This window comes from Podarcis tiliguerta (genome assembly GCF_965153285.1).
Source record: "Podarcis tiliguerta genome assembly, chromosome: 3".
Classification (NCBI taxonomy): Eukaryota; Metazoa; Chordata; class Lepidosauria; order Squamata; family Lacertidae; genus Podarcis; species Podarcis tiliguerta.
The window spans coordinates 26,696,397-26,715,759 of record NC_139536.1 but is presented as its reverse complement, the minus strand read 5'-3'; the positions used below and the strand labels follow the sequence as shown (position 1 = coordinate 26,715,759).

The 19,363-nt window shown below is 41.2% G+C and overlaps 1 protein-coding gene across 1 annotated transcript in view; it reads right to left on the bottom strand.

Annotated features, from left to right (window-relative positions):
- Positions 1-19,106, bottom strand: part of KCTD3 (potassium channel tetramerization domain containing 3) — a 31,142-nt gene extending 12,036 nt beyond the window's left edge. The window contains exons 1-10 of the mRNA XM_083433280.1: positions 18,590-19,106; positions 13,980-14,033; positions 13,278-13,323; positions 12,759-12,832; positions 11,852-11,910; positions 10,900-10,980; positions 9,100-9,240; positions 8,459-8,549; positions 5,614-5,804; positions 1,822-1,937 (exon numbers count right to left, since the gene is read on the bottom strand). Coding sequence (XP_083289406.1) covers positions 1,822-1,937; positions 5,614-5,804; positions 8,459-8,549; positions 9,100-9,240; positions 10,900-10,980; positions 11,852-11,910; positions 12,759-12,832; positions 13,278-13,323; positions 13,980-14,033; positions 18,590-18,666 — 930 coding nt within the window. The 5' untranslated portion in view covers positions 18,667-19,106. The remainder of the gene's footprint in view (positions 1-1,821; positions 1,938-5,613; positions 5,805-8,458; positions 8,550-9,099; positions 9,241-10,899; positions 10,981-11,851; positions 11,911-12,758; positions 12,833-13,277; positions 13,324-13,979; positions 14,034-18,589) is intronic.
- Positions 19,107-19,363: the final 257 nt, after the last annotated feature.

Genomic DNA, 19,363 nt, shown 5'->3' with positions numbered 1-19,363 from the left:
AAGCGGACACGGAGCAATGGATCCAAACTACAAGAAAGAAGATTCCACCTAAACATTAGGAAGAACTTCCTGACAGTAAGAGCTGTTCGACAGTGGAATTTGCTGCCAAGGAGTGTGGTGGAGTCTCCTTCTTTGGAGGTCTTTAAGCAGAGGCTTGACAACCATATGTCAGGAGTGCTCTGATGGTGTTTCCTGCTTGGCAGGGGGTTGGACTCGATGGCCCTTGTGGTCTCTTCCAACTCTATGATTCTATGATTCAAGTAAACTGCAACCGTATTAATGGTAAAACAAAAGCAACTTGAGAGCCTGTCAGCCTGTCACAGCTCATGCATGCTGAGCCTCTGCCATTTTCTCTAGTTCTCATTTCCATTTCAGTTCCCATCTCAGCCCCCCAAGAAGAGGTTTTTCAGAGGATGGAGGAGGCACGGTGGGAAGGAGGGCACAGGGAACTCCCTTTAGATGAGTGCTCTAGCACAAGGAGTTTGGGTGCAACCCACTGTATTTGTTTAGCAGCTTGTAATGATTAAAAAAAGAAAATCCAAACTATATTAAGTTTTTCTATAATATCCAGAGATCCCACAATGCATAACATAGCAACATACAAGTCACTTATTGAGCCCCGAGAACATAGGCAAGATGCCTTTGGATGTCCATCTCACTCCTTGCCCTCTTAACCCTTGCCCAGTCTGCCTTGTTTATACAGTTTGAGGGGGTGGAAGCTGACCACATGAATCCAGGGGGAGGTTATCCTTGGATAAGAAGCCAGTCGGTCTCCAGAGCCATGAGGGTGCTGCCTTACATATAATGGCCCAAAAAATCTGGACCAGGTTACGTCAAAGACTGCTTTGCCCTCCATTGCACAGCAAGGGCAATAAGATCTACAAATGTAACCCAACAGCTCTATTCATTCCCACTATGCCATTACATTCGCAAGAGACAAAGACACACCATTTCTTACCAGAAAAATATTCACACAACTTCAGCAAGCTTCCAAGGAGGGGTGTACATAATGTGAAGAGGACATGTGTGATAAGTACAGCTATAAAGCAGTGCCTATTAACTCCTAAAGTAACACCTAAAACATAGATCACCTTCTTGCAGATTAGGCAGAGACTCGAGAGTTTTTAAGCAGGTACTGACAGAACTTTTAAAGCGGTTTTAGCTGTTTGTGTTAGATTCAAATGCACTAGGTCAGTTTTCAATACGTAACAAGATTATTATGTTATATCACTTGGCTTTTTGCATTCTTGCAGTGTTAGTCATTGGCATGACTGTCACTTATGGGTAAAATCAGGATTTATTCAACCAGTACTGTGGCAGCCACGGGAGTCAGCCTTAGGTCACTTCTGCCTCTCGAGATTTGCAAGGCAGCCTCTTGGATTTCATTACAGTGTCTTTACATTGTGCCACAGAAACATTCATCTGGCTGTGTTACAAGGTTTGTTTCCTGCATGAATGCCCAGCTCTTCCCTCAGTCTTGTCTGGAATCCAAGAATCTCTATTCTCATTGTCAGAATGCATAATATATAAAAATCACAGGGCATTTGAGAATAGAAATATAAAATAGATATCTTTGAGGCATGATGTGCAGTGCAATCAGTTCGAGAGCTTTTGAGGGTCCTCAAGATTAACATGCAACTTGTTTGTCTTTGATGTAGTCTGACTTACAAGTAAATGCAATAATAAATTGTAACGAAGGATAATAAAAAAGAATCCTTAAGAATAGGTAATAATAAAGTTTACAAACTAGCACCCTCAGAATTTATGTTGTTTTTACAGTATCATAAAACATGTCATATTAAGCATTTCTGTTTAACATACCTGCCAGTGTTGAGTCACGGCATTCCATACTCCAACTTTTCCTGTATGACTAGTAGCCACCAACTGGTTGCCAATGAAGAAGAGAGCATCCACAGGAACTCCAAGACTAAATACTCCTATTAGAAGAAGAAAAACAACCACCAAAGAAAGCGTGCATTAAGTTTGCTTCCAGAACAAATATGATCAACCAACATAAAGAGGGGGAAAATCAAAATGCAATGTGAGCATTACAATGCTGCTTTAAGAAAGTTAGAGAGTTGTTTTTTTAATCAGGTAAGAAGGCACTAAATACATTATATTCTGCTGTAACAATATTCTATCCAGCTGCTGGTTGGTTTAATGGAAGACTCAGCAACATAACCCGCTGTGACTGGGTACAGTCTCTTCTACGCATTTACTTCGTGAGACCCAACAAATGCCTCAATATGTACTGAGGTTACAAGTGGCAGAAGGAACAGCAGGTTGCACGGTCATGCTTGTCGCAAGCACAAAATCAAAATGGTTATATTCTATGTCAATCTGTATTAACCATTTCTCGTTTCATACTGAAAACAGGCTCTCAGGACTGTATCCAGTGAAGAAGTTCCATTATCACAAGGATTTCCTTCTGCACAACAGAATGCCCCCTCTGCCCTCTCACCTATCCCATGTGCCCTCCCCAATCTGCTCTGGAGGGTTGGGGAACAGAACAGATTTAGAGAGCGAATGGGAGGAGGAGCCAGAGGGAAATTCCATTGCACAACCAAAAATCTAGCATTCCTTGCACTAGCAGAAATACTTTGTTTGATGCCACCCTCATTCTTTGATTCTATGACGTTAAATTGATCCATGTGCGCATTGTTGCAAACTCTCTCTCCAATTATGAATTGTCCAATTTGTGGCACAAAGTGACATGGCTGATTAATTCATTACTATGGCTAATACGAATGTAAAGTGTTTAAATAGTCAGAATACATCAAGACTGAAGAGATCTTGTACTTTTCCAAGTTTATTTTCTTGGGTGGGGGTGACTTGACAGAATGTTTGTCAGTTGTAGCCATCAGATCAGATTTAATAAGATTAGTATTGGAGACTGCAGCAAAAGAGTTTAGCATGTTGCCAGATTAAGTGACTTCACAGTATAGTTTTTAATTGTAATTTTAAAGAGTTAATTAAACCTGCAGTAGTACCATGCAATTATATGAACATTTTTAAGTATAAAAGCTCTATATAAACCCTTTGAAGACCCTTCAGAATTCCAGACTTTACAAGGGTAAACTGTGATACCAAAATGGTATTTTGAAGAGGACAGTAGCTGCTGTTTTCAGATAACAGTCAAGAAGCCTGGTGCATAAAGTGACTTAATTACAATGCCAAATAATTTTTCAGGACATACGATCATCTCTGATACTGACTATATTTAACAGCAGGGCGGATAAAAGCAGGCAATAATAAAAACGAGAGAAAGAACTAGAATTGATTACTCTGGAGAAGGATGAGGTTCAGGGAAATCAAGGAAGACAGCATGAATAGTCTGAAGGAATTTAAAGTGTCACTCCTGCTTAGGCTCAACAATCCTGACGGCCGTCCACAGGGAAGACGACGGCATAAGTAATGACAGGTTCTTGTCTTAAGGGGCCCTCTCAGTAAAATATTGCTTATAGCAGCAATCCAGTAGTGGTATCTTATGTAAGTAATATTGAAGGGAAAACAGCCTCTGGGAGAGCTCTATCATGGAGATGCCAGCCCTTGCAATTTTCCATAGATGGTGTTGTCAGCTTCTGAAGAGTGTTTGTAACAACAAATTGTTTCTTTTACAGGACATGAACAAAGCACTACTTCTCTATCCTAAGGCAGGGCTGCTAACATTAGGCTCTGCTAGATAAATGGGCCTATAAAGTTCTCTGAAAGAGAAGAGTCTTTGCTTATTAAATGAACTGAAAACTCTTTGGGATGTATTAATTTCAGAACATTTATAACTTTTAGAGCATGCTACATAACGTAATGACTCTAATGAAGCCGGATTGTTCATTTTCCATTTAAACGCTTAACTTAAAAGTTAAAATTCATTAACGCTACTTGAAAAGCCCAATTTAGATTTCGTTAAATGCAGAGGGGAAAGCTTGAAGGGGCTTTTCTTTGTCAAATGTGTTCTTGACTCTGACGCAACAGAACGTTGAAGAAGAGTTGGAAGTAACGTTAAAAGCCAAAGTATAATTCACTCCTGTTTTCTCAGTACTACTTTCTTTTTCCACTGGTTAACACTGGTATGAGTTTACTATGCAATCTCAAGGATCCCAGCTATAATCCAAACCCATGCCTGCATGTAGGCCACCTGTCCTTCCTTTGACTGGATGTATTGCCATTCCTTTTGGCTAAGAATATGATTTACACAGGAAACACAATAATAAATGGGCATGTAAGAATGGGTAGGAGAAGAAAGTAGCGACAGAAAATAATTTCTCTTTCAGTGCTCTATTCTACCTGGCAGGAAAAGGGGAGTGGGGGGAGAGATCGCTACAAGTCCCTCTAAATCGAGCTACAAAACAGCCCAGCAGATCCCAAGTTCAAGCCCCTTCCATACTTTTATCTGCTACCAACATGGATGGAGCATAGTTTCTACCATAATAAACATCTGGGACAATGACAAAAGTGTATTGTGCTCTTATACAATTCCTTAAGTAAATACTGTTGTTGTTTTACTGTATTATTATTTTACTTCTTCAAACTTTGTCAGCCACATGATTACTGCATATTGAAGGACACTCTAAACATCTGATGAATAAATTTAATAATCTCCATACTGCCAATGTGCAGACACAATAGCCAAACAGAATTGAATATTCACACGTTGTCCACATCATTTCCCCCCACTAAAATACTGATTTCCTCAGGGGGCTTAATTACTTGAGGGCAGAAAACAAACCTACTCTACTGAGTACCTCTCTAATCATACAACTTATTTTGGAAAAATGCATGAAGATACTATATCTATGCTGGCAAGTAGATTAAATCTATGGTGACAGCTCTTTGTGGCTAGAGGAAACAGTCTGTCATTATCATTACCCTATTACTTAAATGTTACTTTTGGAACTCAAAAGATTCCTTGTATCTTTCTCTCTGCCCCTGCTCAAAAAGGCCACTGCTGATGTTTGGAAGCAAGTATGTATTTTAATAAGTAAGTCAAGCTATCAATCAGATCTGCAGAGTGAAGTATTTGGCTTCTCTAAAAGCCCTTTTCATGTTTATGTACCTTCTGGTAACATGAAGCCCTTGGCTCTAAAGCTGTCTGGTGCCCAGTGCTGGCTATCTCGACTAATTTCTGCTCAAAAGATTATTAGTAGCAAAGCATTGCCCAAATTGTGTTTTTTGAAGGTTATCAGAAGGAGACCTTGAGAAACATGGCTTTTAGTAAGAACAAGACAAGCTGGCAGTCATTCCAAACTGTCATCTCTAATTCCCACATTCAGGTTCACCATGCAGAGCTGAAATAAGTCAGTCAAAAATTAAATTACTTTCTACTTATTATCACAACAGGGCTTCAGGAACACTTCAATAAGTGACATATACCACTATGCACCCATTAAGCCAAGCACGGCTTTTAGATTTTATCTTATTTCCTATTAAGATACTGCTTTAGCGTATAAGTGATGGATAGAGAAGCAGCTATATGAAGAAATAAAATGTTGAATGTACAAAAGTTTACCTTTCATTCACTGTGGCCAAAAAGTTTGACAAGCAATTGCACAGTGTAATTGGAAAACAGTGAGCCAATATATATTATTAGGAACAGGAACGAGAGTGCGCACTTGCCTATTTCACTGCCACTACCACCATCCTGAACGCTCCATAAGATGATACTGCTCTCAGATGCGACAGCAACCATTTTATCTTTGTCTCCATGTGGACCACCAACCACCTTTGCATTGAGAGCAACACGTTCAATAGTCCAGTCTAAATAGGGACTTGTGAACACTTGTTGCCATCCAGAGGATTCTTTGATTCTAAGAGAAAGATATACAAAAACATATTTTTCAAGCAGGTTTTCCAGGATATGCCAAAACTTCAATGAACTGTTATTCCAACTTGTCAAAATGGAACGGAAAATTTATTTGATGTATATCATATTTTTTTAAAATGCCTACAAACAAAGGAGAAATATAGTGAAACTTATCTTCGGTACCTACAAAATCTAGATATAATAATCATCTGTTCCTTATAGGATATAAGCCACAGTCTGGATTTATCTAAACCAATATGTTTCAAAGGAAAGGAGTGAAACACACTTTGTCTAGTATTCTGAAAGGTAGACTCCTGGGACATCTTTCTCTTGCTAATTTCACATAATCAGCAGATTCCCAGCAATGGGGAGGGAGATGGGATGTACCATTATCTATCATTATAAAGCATAATAGCACTTTCTAGGTGCTGTGCACAGATTAAAAATGGGATAGTCCCTCCCTGCCTGTAGGCTTACAATCTAGCAGAAGCAACACAAAAAGGATGGGTAGGGAAAGAAGAACAAGAAAGGCAAGCCCTAACTTTTAAAGTTCCACTATAGTTCTTATAATGAGCGGCTGGAATGGAGACAGTTGGGGGAGGGGAAAAGACCAATGATATTTGGGTCTCTCAACCAAACTGCTACAGCCTGGTGGAATGGGATGTAATAAGGTTACTACATAATAACTATTCTGAATGAGACTGTCCTTGTAAGATGTAATCTGTTTGTCTGCAGCATGAAAATCATTCATAAAAAAATTAAGCTGGGACCATGTCTAGTCTGGTATGAGGGCAGTATAGGGAACATTTCTATCCTTCTTTGTGCAGCTCATCTTTGCACAAGAGAAGAGTGTTTTCTTTCCTCGTTTGCATAGATACCTATGGAGAAATATGCAGGCTGGTGGGTATTCATTCACTGTTGAACACTCAAATGCAAACTAGACAGAAAGCAACAGTATAGTAGAAATGTTGTAACTAATCTATAGTGGTGGGAAACCTGCAGCCTTATTCGCAGCACCTCATTTGGCCCACAGCATAATTTGGCCCAAAGCACATCCAACCCTCCGTTACGTAATGGCATAGGACATCAAGTGCAAGACAGGTAAACTCTAAGTGTACTCCTGATTCTTCCTGTGCAGTTGCTGGGCAACAGAAAAAGATTCAAAATTCAAAAAGTGCTGAATTACAGCTGCAAAGGAAAACTCAGAAGTGCACAGACTCTTTTTTTGCAAGCACGTATTGAAGGTTGCAATTTGGGCTGCACCAAGGAAGGATCAAGAGCAACCTTAAGAGTGTGCTCCTGATTCATCTGTTGAACGTGGAAAGCCACCTGGATAAGAGTTCCCCACCCCCCTTATACTCTGAAGGACATAGGAAGCTACCTTATGGGGAGGGGGTGTGAAGTCTTATCAGTACTTCTCAGGTCTCTAAAATGTTGGGACAATCCTGGTAGCGGGGGCACGTAACATAAAAAACCCAAACAACCCTACAGTTTACTGTGAATGAGTACCATGCTCATGCACCCTGCTGAAATCTTGAGCACTTTGCTTCTCCCTTGCTCCTGCCATGTTGCTGGGGGCAAGTCATAGTCTGCCTTGAAATTACATCCAAGACATGAACCACGAAAAGATCATAGGTTTCCTGAGTGGGAAGAGCAAAGTGCATGTGGTTTTAGCAATGTGAATAAGCGTGCTACACACTAACCAGTTTATTTTAATTATGGTTTAAATATTGCTTTCATGCCAACTACAAGCTTTAATCAAATGTAGCAACAGCCCATTCTGTTTTTTATCACATGGTGGCACTGTCTCACATCCCTAATAAAAGCACCATATCCTCAATGAATTTATACTGGAGCACTGACTCACAGAATCACATCTTGAAATGCCCTAACACAGACTACTACACACAACTGAAATATTTTGCTAATGTCTTATGCACATAGTAATTCCTGAAGATAAGCTTTGGTCGCCAATGACCTCCTGTGTACTCAATATAACGGGCATTATACTTTACCTGTTGAGTGAACGAATTACCTACATTTATTCTGAGTCCCCCAGAACAACTTTTCACAGAATATTTCCGGAACTGCAACTGTTAGATGTATCAGATTTCAAGCATGCCTTTTCCTTTTAAAATAAATGAAGAGGGGGTTCCAATTCTTTCCTGTTTGCTGCTTCTGTATATTTTAAAGGGAAGAAGCACATCTGAAACACGAATACAAATTTTGCAGTTGTGCATGTATGCCGGAATACAAGAATACTTGGGGAAAGTGGCCATAAGATTGATTCAAAATGTCTGCTCTGTGGACGATATCTAGTTCTGCAAGGGCAATCATAAGTTGAAGTCATAAAGCAGGGGTGGGGACCTCCAGCCCTCCAGATATTGTTGAACACTTTCCTAGCAGCATCAACAACATGGTCAATGGTCAGGAATTATGGAAATTGTAGTCCAGCCACAACTGGAGGACCACAGATTTCCCATCCCTGTTACAAAGCTTCTTGTTCTTGCCTCAGTACTCCACACACTATTAACAAAAAATAAACAAAAACTTTGTTCCTTTTAATGAACGCATCTCTCGTATTTTATGACAACTTTGTCCTGTAGAGCACAATTACTGGAATATAGACTGAAACAGTGTGGCTCATTGCATCTTTACCTATAACAAACTGCAAAGTGAGCATATGCAGCTACAATCCAGTTGTGATGGCCAGCCACTATCAAAACTTTTCGTGGATCCACAGGAAACCCTTAAAGAAAAACACACACACAGCAGAGGTTAAGTGAGGTTACTGAATTGATGGTCATGAGTCTTTTTTTCACCTATTTTGCCAGAGCAGTGAGTATTCTGAAATTCTGCAGCTGTAATAAAGCTGCTGATGCACATGATGAGCTGCATTTGGCATGGAAGAGTTAGCAGAGCAGAGCAAGCTCTGGGGAACTAAAGCAGAATAGTATGGCTACTGTAAGCACAGAAGCCTTCTGCTCTCTTTCCAGAGGAAGAAGGTTTACCCCAGAAGCAGAGAGATGATCACCATTCAATACCTGGCCCTATACTACAACCTAGTTAACAGTATTCAATTATTATTTTTTAGCAGAGTACACAACTAACTTGCAGCCTGCACGTACTTATATTTATGATGCTTGCACTGCAGGGCTAGTCTTCACTCAAAACTGCAACTTGTCACAATTTTCAAGGATCAGCAAGAACTAATCTGGGCTTTTTTTTAGATACACTTGCAAATTATTTTTCCACAAATATTTTAAATGCATTAAGGAAATGAAGATAGTTTTGCTCACCTAGCCTGACTGTATCTTCTCCAGTACCAGCAAGTGAAGTCTGCATATTCCCTCCTCGGGCCTCACTTTCAGGACAGCTCTGAGGTGCTCTGACTTCAGTAGATGCTCCTGAAGAAGGGCTAATCTTACGACTTGGAATGCCTAAAGAAAATAAGAAATTTGTCAAATCTGGTTTTAATGGGCTTGGATAAAGGCTGCTACACCTTTGCTGGCAAGCAGAAGGAAGCTCAGGACAGTGGACTTTCCCATCCCCTCGCCCCGTCCCTCCAAAATGCACAAGGGGCTGAAATGGGAAGGGAAAACTTCTCAGATTAATAAGACAAAGTACCTTGCACATTTCGAGCTCCATTTATCTGCAGTACCTCAACGATTTTGGCCAACTTCCCCCTCCTGGCTATTCCTGCCCCCATCCCATGCTATTCCATGGCACTGCCCAACCCTCAGTGGAAGTATAGCATCCTCCAGAACTAATTTGTAATTGCCTCAAAAGTATTAAGAACTACTTTACCACACAGTTTTGGTTTACACTGACTTAACATCAAAGCAATATTTCTATCTCATTTAGAGATAGAGTGGCTTCAGTGGGAAGTACACACACACACACACACACACACACACACACACACACACACACAGTGTATAAGATGACCCCTATTTTTAGGGACCCCAAAATTAAGAAAATGGGGGGAGATTGCCCAGAGTTGTTAAGCTTTTTGGGGGAGCATTTTTTGGGGGGGAGGGGTTCGCTGAAAATCGCTAACCTGCCTGACCGACGCTGCCAATCGCAGAAGCCACCAATCGTCTGCCCACTCACCGCCAGCACCCGCCAATCACCCGCCCAATTGCTGCAGGAACAGCCAATCGACAGCAGCCCTTGCCGCAGCCACCAATCACCTGCCCAATCACCGCTGACAATCTCCTGCTCGCGGCTGCAACCAATTGCCCGCCCCCCCCAGCACTATCTGTGTAAAAGACAACCCCCCCCCCATTTTTAACATTATTTAATAATAATAAAATCGTCTTATACACAGAAAACTAAGGTATATATCAGTTCGTTTCTAGAAAATCTAAATCACCTGAGAAATACAGTGGTACCTCGGGTTAAGTACTTAATTCGTTCCGGAGGTCCGTACTTAACCTGAAACTGTTCTTAACCTGAAGCACCACTTTAGCTAATGGGGCCTGCTGCTGCTGCTGCGCCGCCAGAGCACGATTTCTGTTCTCATCCTGAAGCAAAGTTATTAAGCTGAGGTAATATTTCTGGGTTAGCGGAGTCTGTAACCTGAAGCGTATGTAACCTGAGGTACCACTGTACAACAACGTACTGCAGCCTTGTAATTAAGCATTCACATGATTGCCAGACATCCAATAGACATTAGGTACACAGATATATTTCTCAGTGGTGACCCACAACTGTTTGTCTGACCTACTGTGCGAGCTCTCCTTAACCAGAGACCAAAGAAGATGCATGATCTTGAAAAGGTCTATTGTAGTGACCTTAAAACCCCAATGAGAATGCTTATGATAAGGTAGACACTATGGCAACAGCAGGAAAGTGATTCTGGTGTACGCATAGAACTAACATAAAGGTGGCAGCAGAGATGGAGAGAATCCTGATAAGTTCTTGAAGTGGAAGCTTCAGCAGGTATCAGCCCATACATAGCAAACCCCACAATGCTTTGACCAGCTCAAATGCCACACAGAGCTGAATGTATTTCAATACTGTAAAGCCACAGAGATTTTCAGGAGTTGCTTCTTGATGCTGAAATAAAAAATGGCTTACAAAGCATGCTCAAGTACCTGGAGGTGGCAGGTATCCATGGAAGAGGACACTGCCACAAGAGGAGCGCTCTAGCTCTTCACACAACAGTAATCTTCTTACTGAAAGGAAACAGCATATAAACTGTTATACATATGTGAATGCAAATTGGGTTACTTTGCAATTTTCTTTCTCATTTAGCTTTCTTGCTGCAAAAGGGCAAGGCTAGGCTTCAAACAGCAACACAGCTTTAAAATAAAGTCAGGTGTGCTTGGGCCCAAATGCTGTTCATTTCCCCCCAAACTGCTCGGTAGGTGGGACTTTGCCAATCTTCAGGAGGCATTTGGGATAAATTAACTTCATTTAACTATAAAATAATTTATATACTACCCTTTGGGTCTCAAGAAGGCCACTATGGTTTATAACATTAAACCTCCAGTTGTGCAGTTTGCCCTTTGACACCTGAGATGTATGTTTTATAACCCACCCTGCTTTTATTATTATAATTTGTTTTAATCTGTTTTTGACGCTGTATTTTTAATTGTTGTAACACATCCTAGAACCTTAGGAAGCAGGACTTAAAATCATAATAACAACAGAGAACTTTAAAAACATACCAAGACAAGAAATCTACAAGTAATCAGCATTTGTTTATAAAAAAAGAAATCATAGCCACCCACCAAAAATATAATCAACATGGGACTTAATCAAACCTCTCTTAGGAGATCAATGTGCTGATCTCCAAAAACATTCTGTCTCGACTCCCAGCGAAATGGCAGAACACAGAGGAAGTGAAGGGGAAGCAATAAGAGGTCTTCCCACTGGTTGGTGCCCCCCCCAACCCACCCAAAAAGTCACTTGGGAATGACAATATATATGGCTTAATTGTGGAGGGGAAGGAGAGCTCTCTTACCACTACTGATGGTTCTTTAAGATGATTATTAACTGATCATGATATTCAAACTAGTGGGTAATTTAAATCTGTATATTTACCTAAAGGTGTGATTCCATAAAACTCTGCTTCATGCCTAAGTACATTAATGCTTACTCCCCTGCAATAAAGGTAAAAAACAGAAATGTTTAAAAATTAAATAATGCAGTTTCTTAGCACAACAATCAATATTCTAAACAGAAAAACTAAATCTTTTATAGGAAGTTTTATTTTAGCATGATAAAATACTTTGATTAAACAACTGAGAATATCTTTAAATGCTACGGATTAACAGAAACATCTACACAAATGTTAAATTAAAGCTTTGTGAAAGGATATAGTCTGGAACACTCAAGCAAAACCTCTGTTCTTTGAAAACATTTTTTTATATATATATAAAAATTAAGCTGCTATGAGCAGCAGAAATCACAGAACAAAAGTCTTATGGGAAACATAGAATGTGCTGACTAAAAGTTCAATCTAACACAGAGATGACAGAGCTAAGTGTTGTCACGTGGGTGGGTAAATGTGAGTGCCTCAGCTCAGGCAAATGCACAAAACAAAGGTGGCTTAGCTCACAGGCCTGGCAAGTTTCTTCAAGTTGAACCCTTTCAGGATTATGCCTCAAAAATTGTACACATACTTTAATGCGTGAGGTTTTAGGTCTTAGATTGGGCTGTAAGTGTCTAGTACACAGGTTACAAGAGGATATTTAAAGTCTCTCATACAGCAAAGCCTTAAGGAAGACCTAACAGTCTTTCAGAAATCAGGGGCCTCTTGAAGTTCCTGCAGAAATTCACCACAAATTTTTCGGAGAGTAGCTTATTCTGTGGAGTTCAGGGGATACTACTGGTACTTTCACAAGTACAATCTTTTTAAAACTTCAAGTGAGCTTAAGAGTGTTTTTTATAACAATCTTCCACCAGAAGCATTTTTAAAATCAGAGAGAATTAACACTGAGTTTCTTACCGCAAATCTAACTCCTTTGTTCGAAGAAAATTTAAAATAGGTGCAAATGCTGCAGGATCTCTGTCAATAAATATCTATGAAGAAATGAGAGCCCATTTATTAGCTTAACATATAAGTTTTAGAATACAAGAAATTATGCACTCTGAAGTCTTTATTTATTTCAATGGGAGCAGTTTAAACACAGGCTTAATTCTGCAGTAGAAATCTGTGTGAACTGAAATGCTTAATTCTGCCATTATTTAGCCCTACAAATATTACAAAATCAAAATCAAAAAATATACCCTCATTTTTTTAAAAAAGTGATCTTTTCTAACTTTGCATTTTCATGATGCCTACAATTACCAGCAGCCACAATTTGTCTCTATCATTCAACTGAGCACAGGACTGAAAGAGTCTCCCCATTCTAACTAGAGATGTTGCAAAAGTGCACAATTCACCAATTTAGAATACAATTTAGAGCTAAACCCAATACAGTAATCAACTTTCACATCATAATCTTCTTTAGAAAGGAATACTCACAGCACCAGTTTCATCTTTCAGTGTTGAAATTCTTCCACTCAGCAAACTGAAAACAAATAAAGCTAAGTTAGAATATAACTTGGTAAGAGTTGGGTGAAGATTCCTAGTTTCTTCTCGGCTCTCATAAAGGAGGGATGATATCTACCAACAGTATGTTTTTCTATGCAGTTCCAAAATCACACATCAAAGAAACATGTGGCTTTAAGTCCCACACTTCTGCCATAAAGCTTATGTAGGGGCATTTGCAGGAAATAATTAGTGGGTATAGCAGGTATTAAGAACCCCACCCCTATTTATCCTTCCAATTCTTCCCTAAAAATGCTCTTCTGCACCAATTCCATTCATTCTCAGAAATGCAGGTTTGTAAACATGCATTTGCTGGTAAAACATGTGGTTCCACCCTCACATTGTACTGACAATTTTGAGAAAGTATTTCCTCAGAGATCACTATGATGTGTAAATTCAAGGGCTTATTTATGTAACATACCCATAACATGAAACTGATAAGAAATGTTAGACTTCAGACTTGAAAACTAGCCTAATTATGAACTGGGCTACAAAGCTACAAACTAGGTGAACTACACACTTAGACACACTGGTCAATTGGGGGGGGGGGGGAGAGAGCTACTGAAGATTTACCGGGGAGTAAGTCTTATTGAACTTAGACTGAGTAAATATCCAGAAGATCTGGCTTCAAAATACCTGGAAAAAAAGGAGTCCGGAATCCACATTAGTGTTTGTCTTGAAGTGCTGAACCTGGAACAGAAATATTAGAAGTCAGGAACTGAACTGGTAAGTAAGTTCCCTCCCCGCAACCAATGATATATATTTTTTACTTATTTAGTTAATTCTTTCCTACCTAAGAAAGATAGTGTTTGAACACAGTGGGCAAGACCCAAAAAAGTGAAGGCAACAGGACTTCTCATTCCTCTCTTTCTCCCCACCCCCAGTAGCCCCTCATGTACCTCATTCATTCTTCTAGGAACCCGTGCAAAAAGGAAGCAATTGTCAAGGTCTCAATCAGCTAAAATTAGTCTTGACTATCCCACTGAGACCAAGGAAACGAGTTAGTAGCAACAAAGTTAGTCCTACAGCTTTCAGTGGACGTTAATCCAAACTATCTTTATTTGGATTAGGACCCAAAGATCAGGCCTTTGCAGTTGTTATTACCACAAATAAATGTCTCCTCTTTCCCATACACACAAAAGTTGCTTGCATTGTTTATGACAGAGCAACCTATGCATATTTACTCAGGAGCAAGACTCATCATGTTCAATAATGCTTACTCTCCAGTAAGTATGCTTGTGATTACATTTTAAGTCTGTATCGCTGAATGAGAATTTATTTCTGGCCTGTCCCAAGTTGAGCCACATAGGGAGTACATGTTAAACTTTATGAAAATGTCTATGTATGTAAACTACAGAAGTTCAAATAATTTCATGCACGCGAGCGTACACTTATTTTAAAAATCCTGTGCACATGTAGAAAAAAAGAGACTGGTCTTTAAAGTCTGAAATAAAATTGCCATTCTACCATTTAGCATGTATTCCATTCAAACTATGGAACTCTTCTGTATTTTAAATGAAGAATGTGAACAACAGAGGCTCCTAGATGCTATCTGTACTACTACTTGTTTGTATTTTGTTGGTTACTACAGAATCACAGAGCTGTTGGAAGGGACCCCAAGGGTCTATGATTCTATAGTATCCCAAAAAATACAAAAAAAGGGAGTAGTACAGATAGCATATAGGAGCCTCTGTATTAATATACACAATGCAGATTCTGTGCAGTTTTGCAATAAGGGCATGACAAAGCCAAATCTTCTCTGAACGAAGGGCTCAACATAGTCATGTTAAGCTTGAAAACTTTCTCCTATGAAAAAAGCAGTCAGAACTACATTTTTTCCTAGTTAACTTTTTAGCAGTAAGTTTGAAGGTTCACTCAAGCAGAATTCAAACACTCTTGCAATCCTAGTTTTTTATTATTTATTATTTATTTACTGACCTATAGAAACTCACTCAAATAACAAAACTTCAGTAGCTAGAACAAACGTATTATTTCCAAGAAGTCAGACAAACAATGCTAACACAGTTCAGTACCCATGATATAAAAATATAGAACAGAATCCAAACAACAGTGAAATTAGTCCTGTTGAGTCAAATGAAACCTACCAAGAAGGAGAAATGTACATCTTAAAATACAAAACTGACCCTGCTAATTCTGTGGCACTATTTGACTGCGTATTTTTGCCTCCAGGTTAATTACATGTTTTGTGGAACAACATGATCCAAAAATATTCCCCCACAATTTCCATGAAAATGAAGGGATGTTACAGAGCAGTAGTTGTTGATGAATGGCACCAGAAGGCTGTTACTTAGATGTTAAGATACAAATAACATTACTAAGTATAGCAACATATGACAATGGTACGTTATTTACAAAAACTTAATAGCCACAGCAAAGTGTAGGAATTTAAAAGAAAGCACACCTAGGATAGCTATTTTTTACCTCACAAGTAGTAGGACGTCATGTGTAGATTTTAAAAATGCTTGTCCCTCAGTTTAGAAGTTACATCACTTTTCATACTCTCTGTCTAACCAGCAATATGTGTGTTTTGCTTAAGGCTGGAGTCAGATCTGGAAAACTGCTGGATTTTAAAGTTTTTAAAAAGGGGGTCCACAAATTACTTCTTTGTCCCGCAATACTAGGTGTAAACAGACACTAGGAGAAACTAATCTAATCCCATAGTCATTCTCCAACTTGAGACAAAGTCTATAAACAGACTTTATGGCTATAATAGCAGGGTGATGATTACCAACTTGTGGTAACTGCCCTGAGACCTCCGGGTATAGGGCGAGTATATAAATTCAATCAATCAATGAATTGGAGGCCAGCTTTTCCACTAGTGGCATCAGTGTTGTGAAATGCCATCTCTGCTGATTTATGATAAACCTCATGATACTGCCATTCCACTAGCCCTTGAAGACATACCTCTTTAAAGGAACATTCCCCTCACCTCCTGTTTAAATTGTAGTTAACTGCGGTTTCAACAGGTTTCTTATTGTACATTTTAATTATGAATATTTAATGTTTTGATAAAATTGTTTTATTGTGCATCTTAATTATGTGTGACCAGTGCTTTTTTCCAAAAAAAAAATGTTCAGGGGTACTCTCATTTTCCTACTCATATTGAAATACTGCCCCTCAATAAGGCCAAACTTAGATTCACAAAATGTTTAGGGGTATGTGTTTATCTGCCTGATTAAAAATGCTACTGTAAACATATAAAAGGCCACAATGATTATAACATTGTTCATCAATCTTATTCTCCCATATGCTATTTTGATAACACCAACTTATTATCAAGTAATACATTAATTTCAGTTTTTCTATAAAATAGACAAGTTCAAACAATACTACTATGAACAACAGGTTAAGAGGATCACTTAGATGTGATGCAAGTTGATGTGCTTTTGACATTTAGAAACCTTTTAACGGGTAAAATCGAGGGATTCACTAATACTATTGCAAATCAACAAAAGACCATTGAAACTTATTGAAAAATTATTTTGTAGTATCTGCAACATTTATTATTTATTGATATACCATTCTGAAATACAATATCAAGCTTTTCGATCATTTTTTCAATAACTGCACTACAACTGTTAGACTGTCAAGATATAGAATAAAGCAGGTTTCTATTTTTCACCTAACAATATCGCTTTTTGTTTTCACTAATATACGAGTGTTTCATGTTGTGTAATACTTTGGCCTAGATTCAGAACTCTGATAAACAGAGCTCAGCTCACAGAACGGGATAGTCACAACAGAAAGGCCAAATGAAGATAATTCTTCTGGAAGCCCCCTCTCCTAGAAGTATGCTTAGTCTAGAGGACTTAAGGAGCCTCTAGAACTGTGGTTCCCAACGTGGGGCACGCCCCCAACAGGGGGGCAATTTGATTTTTTTTGGGGGGGGGGTCAATTCGAGAATGAGTTATTAACAGTTAATGGCCTTTTAGGCTTCCTCCACATGAACAGGAGTTCACTTTTTGAATAATAAGAATTATATGTCACAGGGAGGGGATTTTAGAGATGCTGAGGTGGGGCATGGCCAAAAAAAGTTGGGAACCACTGCTTTAGAACAGTATGGTATGTAATGTGAGGTGCTTCCCCCCCAATACACTTTGCTAAAGTATCCTCTGGATAAAATATTCTCCAACAGAGCCAACCAAATGAGGTGGGTCATAAATAATGCTAAGCCAAACCATGGCTTAATTACACATGTGACGGTTCCCACAGAGGAGACTGTGGTTATTGCACTCCTCCCACTGGTCATCTGGCTGCTGTGATCTAAACCATGGTTTGGCTTAGCACAGTGGTTGGCAAGTTTTACCTTGCCTGGGCCGGTTCACTGCCGCGGAGCTCCCTCCATGGGCCGGATCGCAGGCCCATGTTTGACAGAGCATGGAAGGAACAAGGCATCTTTGGACCAGGGAAGCCAAGTCCGGAAAGGCCTAACAGACCATGTGGGGTTACTAAATTGTACGCCAGAAGGTATTAAAAAGGCTGGAATGTTGCTAGAGAGCACACATCATACATGTGCGGGGCCCAGACGCACACACAGTGCTGACCATTCAACCTCGGGAGCTGTTGGACTATCCAACAGAGGTTTGTAAGCAGAGGCTGGATGCCCATCCACCAGGGGCTCTTCAGTTGCAATCCCTGCATTGCAGCGGGATGGACTAGATGACGTTTGGGCTCCCCATCCAACTCCACAGTTACTCTGATTCTATGAATCTCACAGAGTTCTTAACCTGAAGCACCACTTTAGCTAATGGGGCCTCCTGCTGCTGCCGCGCCGCCGGAGCACGATTTGTGTTCTCATCCTGAAGCAAAGTTCTTAATCCGAGGTACTGTTTCTGGATTAGCGGGGTCTGCAACCTGAAGCGTATGTAACCTGAAGCATATGTAACCCAAGGTACCACTGTGTGTGTGTGTGTACACACACCTACACACACACACACAGACAGACACACACACCATGAAAGGTCCAAGGCCTTGACTTCGCCACGGGATTCTAGTAGCCAGCAAACTTCAACACACTTCTCTCCTAAATGTGTTTGTTACCGCAGCATCAAGGCCTGGTCTCGTTGCCGTGAATTGGGGGTGTCAGGGAAGAGAAAGAGGGTATCGTTTCGGCTCCCTCCTCCGCTCCCCGGCCCCCTTTCTCCCCCGCCCTGAGGCTCCCCCTCTCTCGCCGCCCTCCTCGCCCCCCCTGCCCTTGGGGGCCCCGCCGCCCGCCTGCTGCTCACCTGGTGCCCCCGACATTCAGCTGGATAATCTCCCCGCTGCTGCCTGCGCCGGCGAAACCCGCGCCGTTCCCCGCCATCTTCCCCAGCAGCGACTCTGCCTCCGGGAACCGCCTGTCGCCGCTTCCAGCCGCCGCCGCCGCCGCCCCGGAGTCGAGTCCCGGAGGCGGCGGCGGGGCCGGGGGAGAAGAAGGAGCGTCCAGCGAGGCCGCGCAGCCCTCCGAGACAGGCACTGGGCGCGCCGAGGGAAAGGCTGCCAGGTCGGGACGTGGGAGGGGAGGCTGAGGCGGCCTCCCTTCTCTCGCCGCCCGCCCGCCTTCCCCTGTCTCGTCAGGCGGCCGAGGAAGGCCCTGCCGCCGCCGCCGCCACTACAGCGGCCTCCGACCCTCTTCCCGGCCGCAAACGCTGCCGCTCTCTATGGCCAGGAATGCCATAGCAACGCGCGGTACCTGGAGGAGGGGGCTCCGCGAGGGACAAAATACCGACGCTGGCTGCGCCTTCGCGAGATCGCGCTGAGGCCGGAGCGCCGCGCGAGAGCCTCTCGCGTGGGAGGAGCTGGGGCAGCAGCAGCAGGTGGCGCCGGCAGAAGTTCCTTCGCTCGCAGCCTCTTGCTGGCCCTTTTATTTGCTTGTGGACGCAGACAACACGAGCTCTCCAGGCTCAGGGAAGGATTTAGATTGAGTTTTAGTTTCTGTCCCCCGTCCCCCACGCGCGCACCCGCCACCACCGCGACCCAGGTGGCGTTTGGAAGCCCCTTCCTTGGAAATCAGCGGCGAC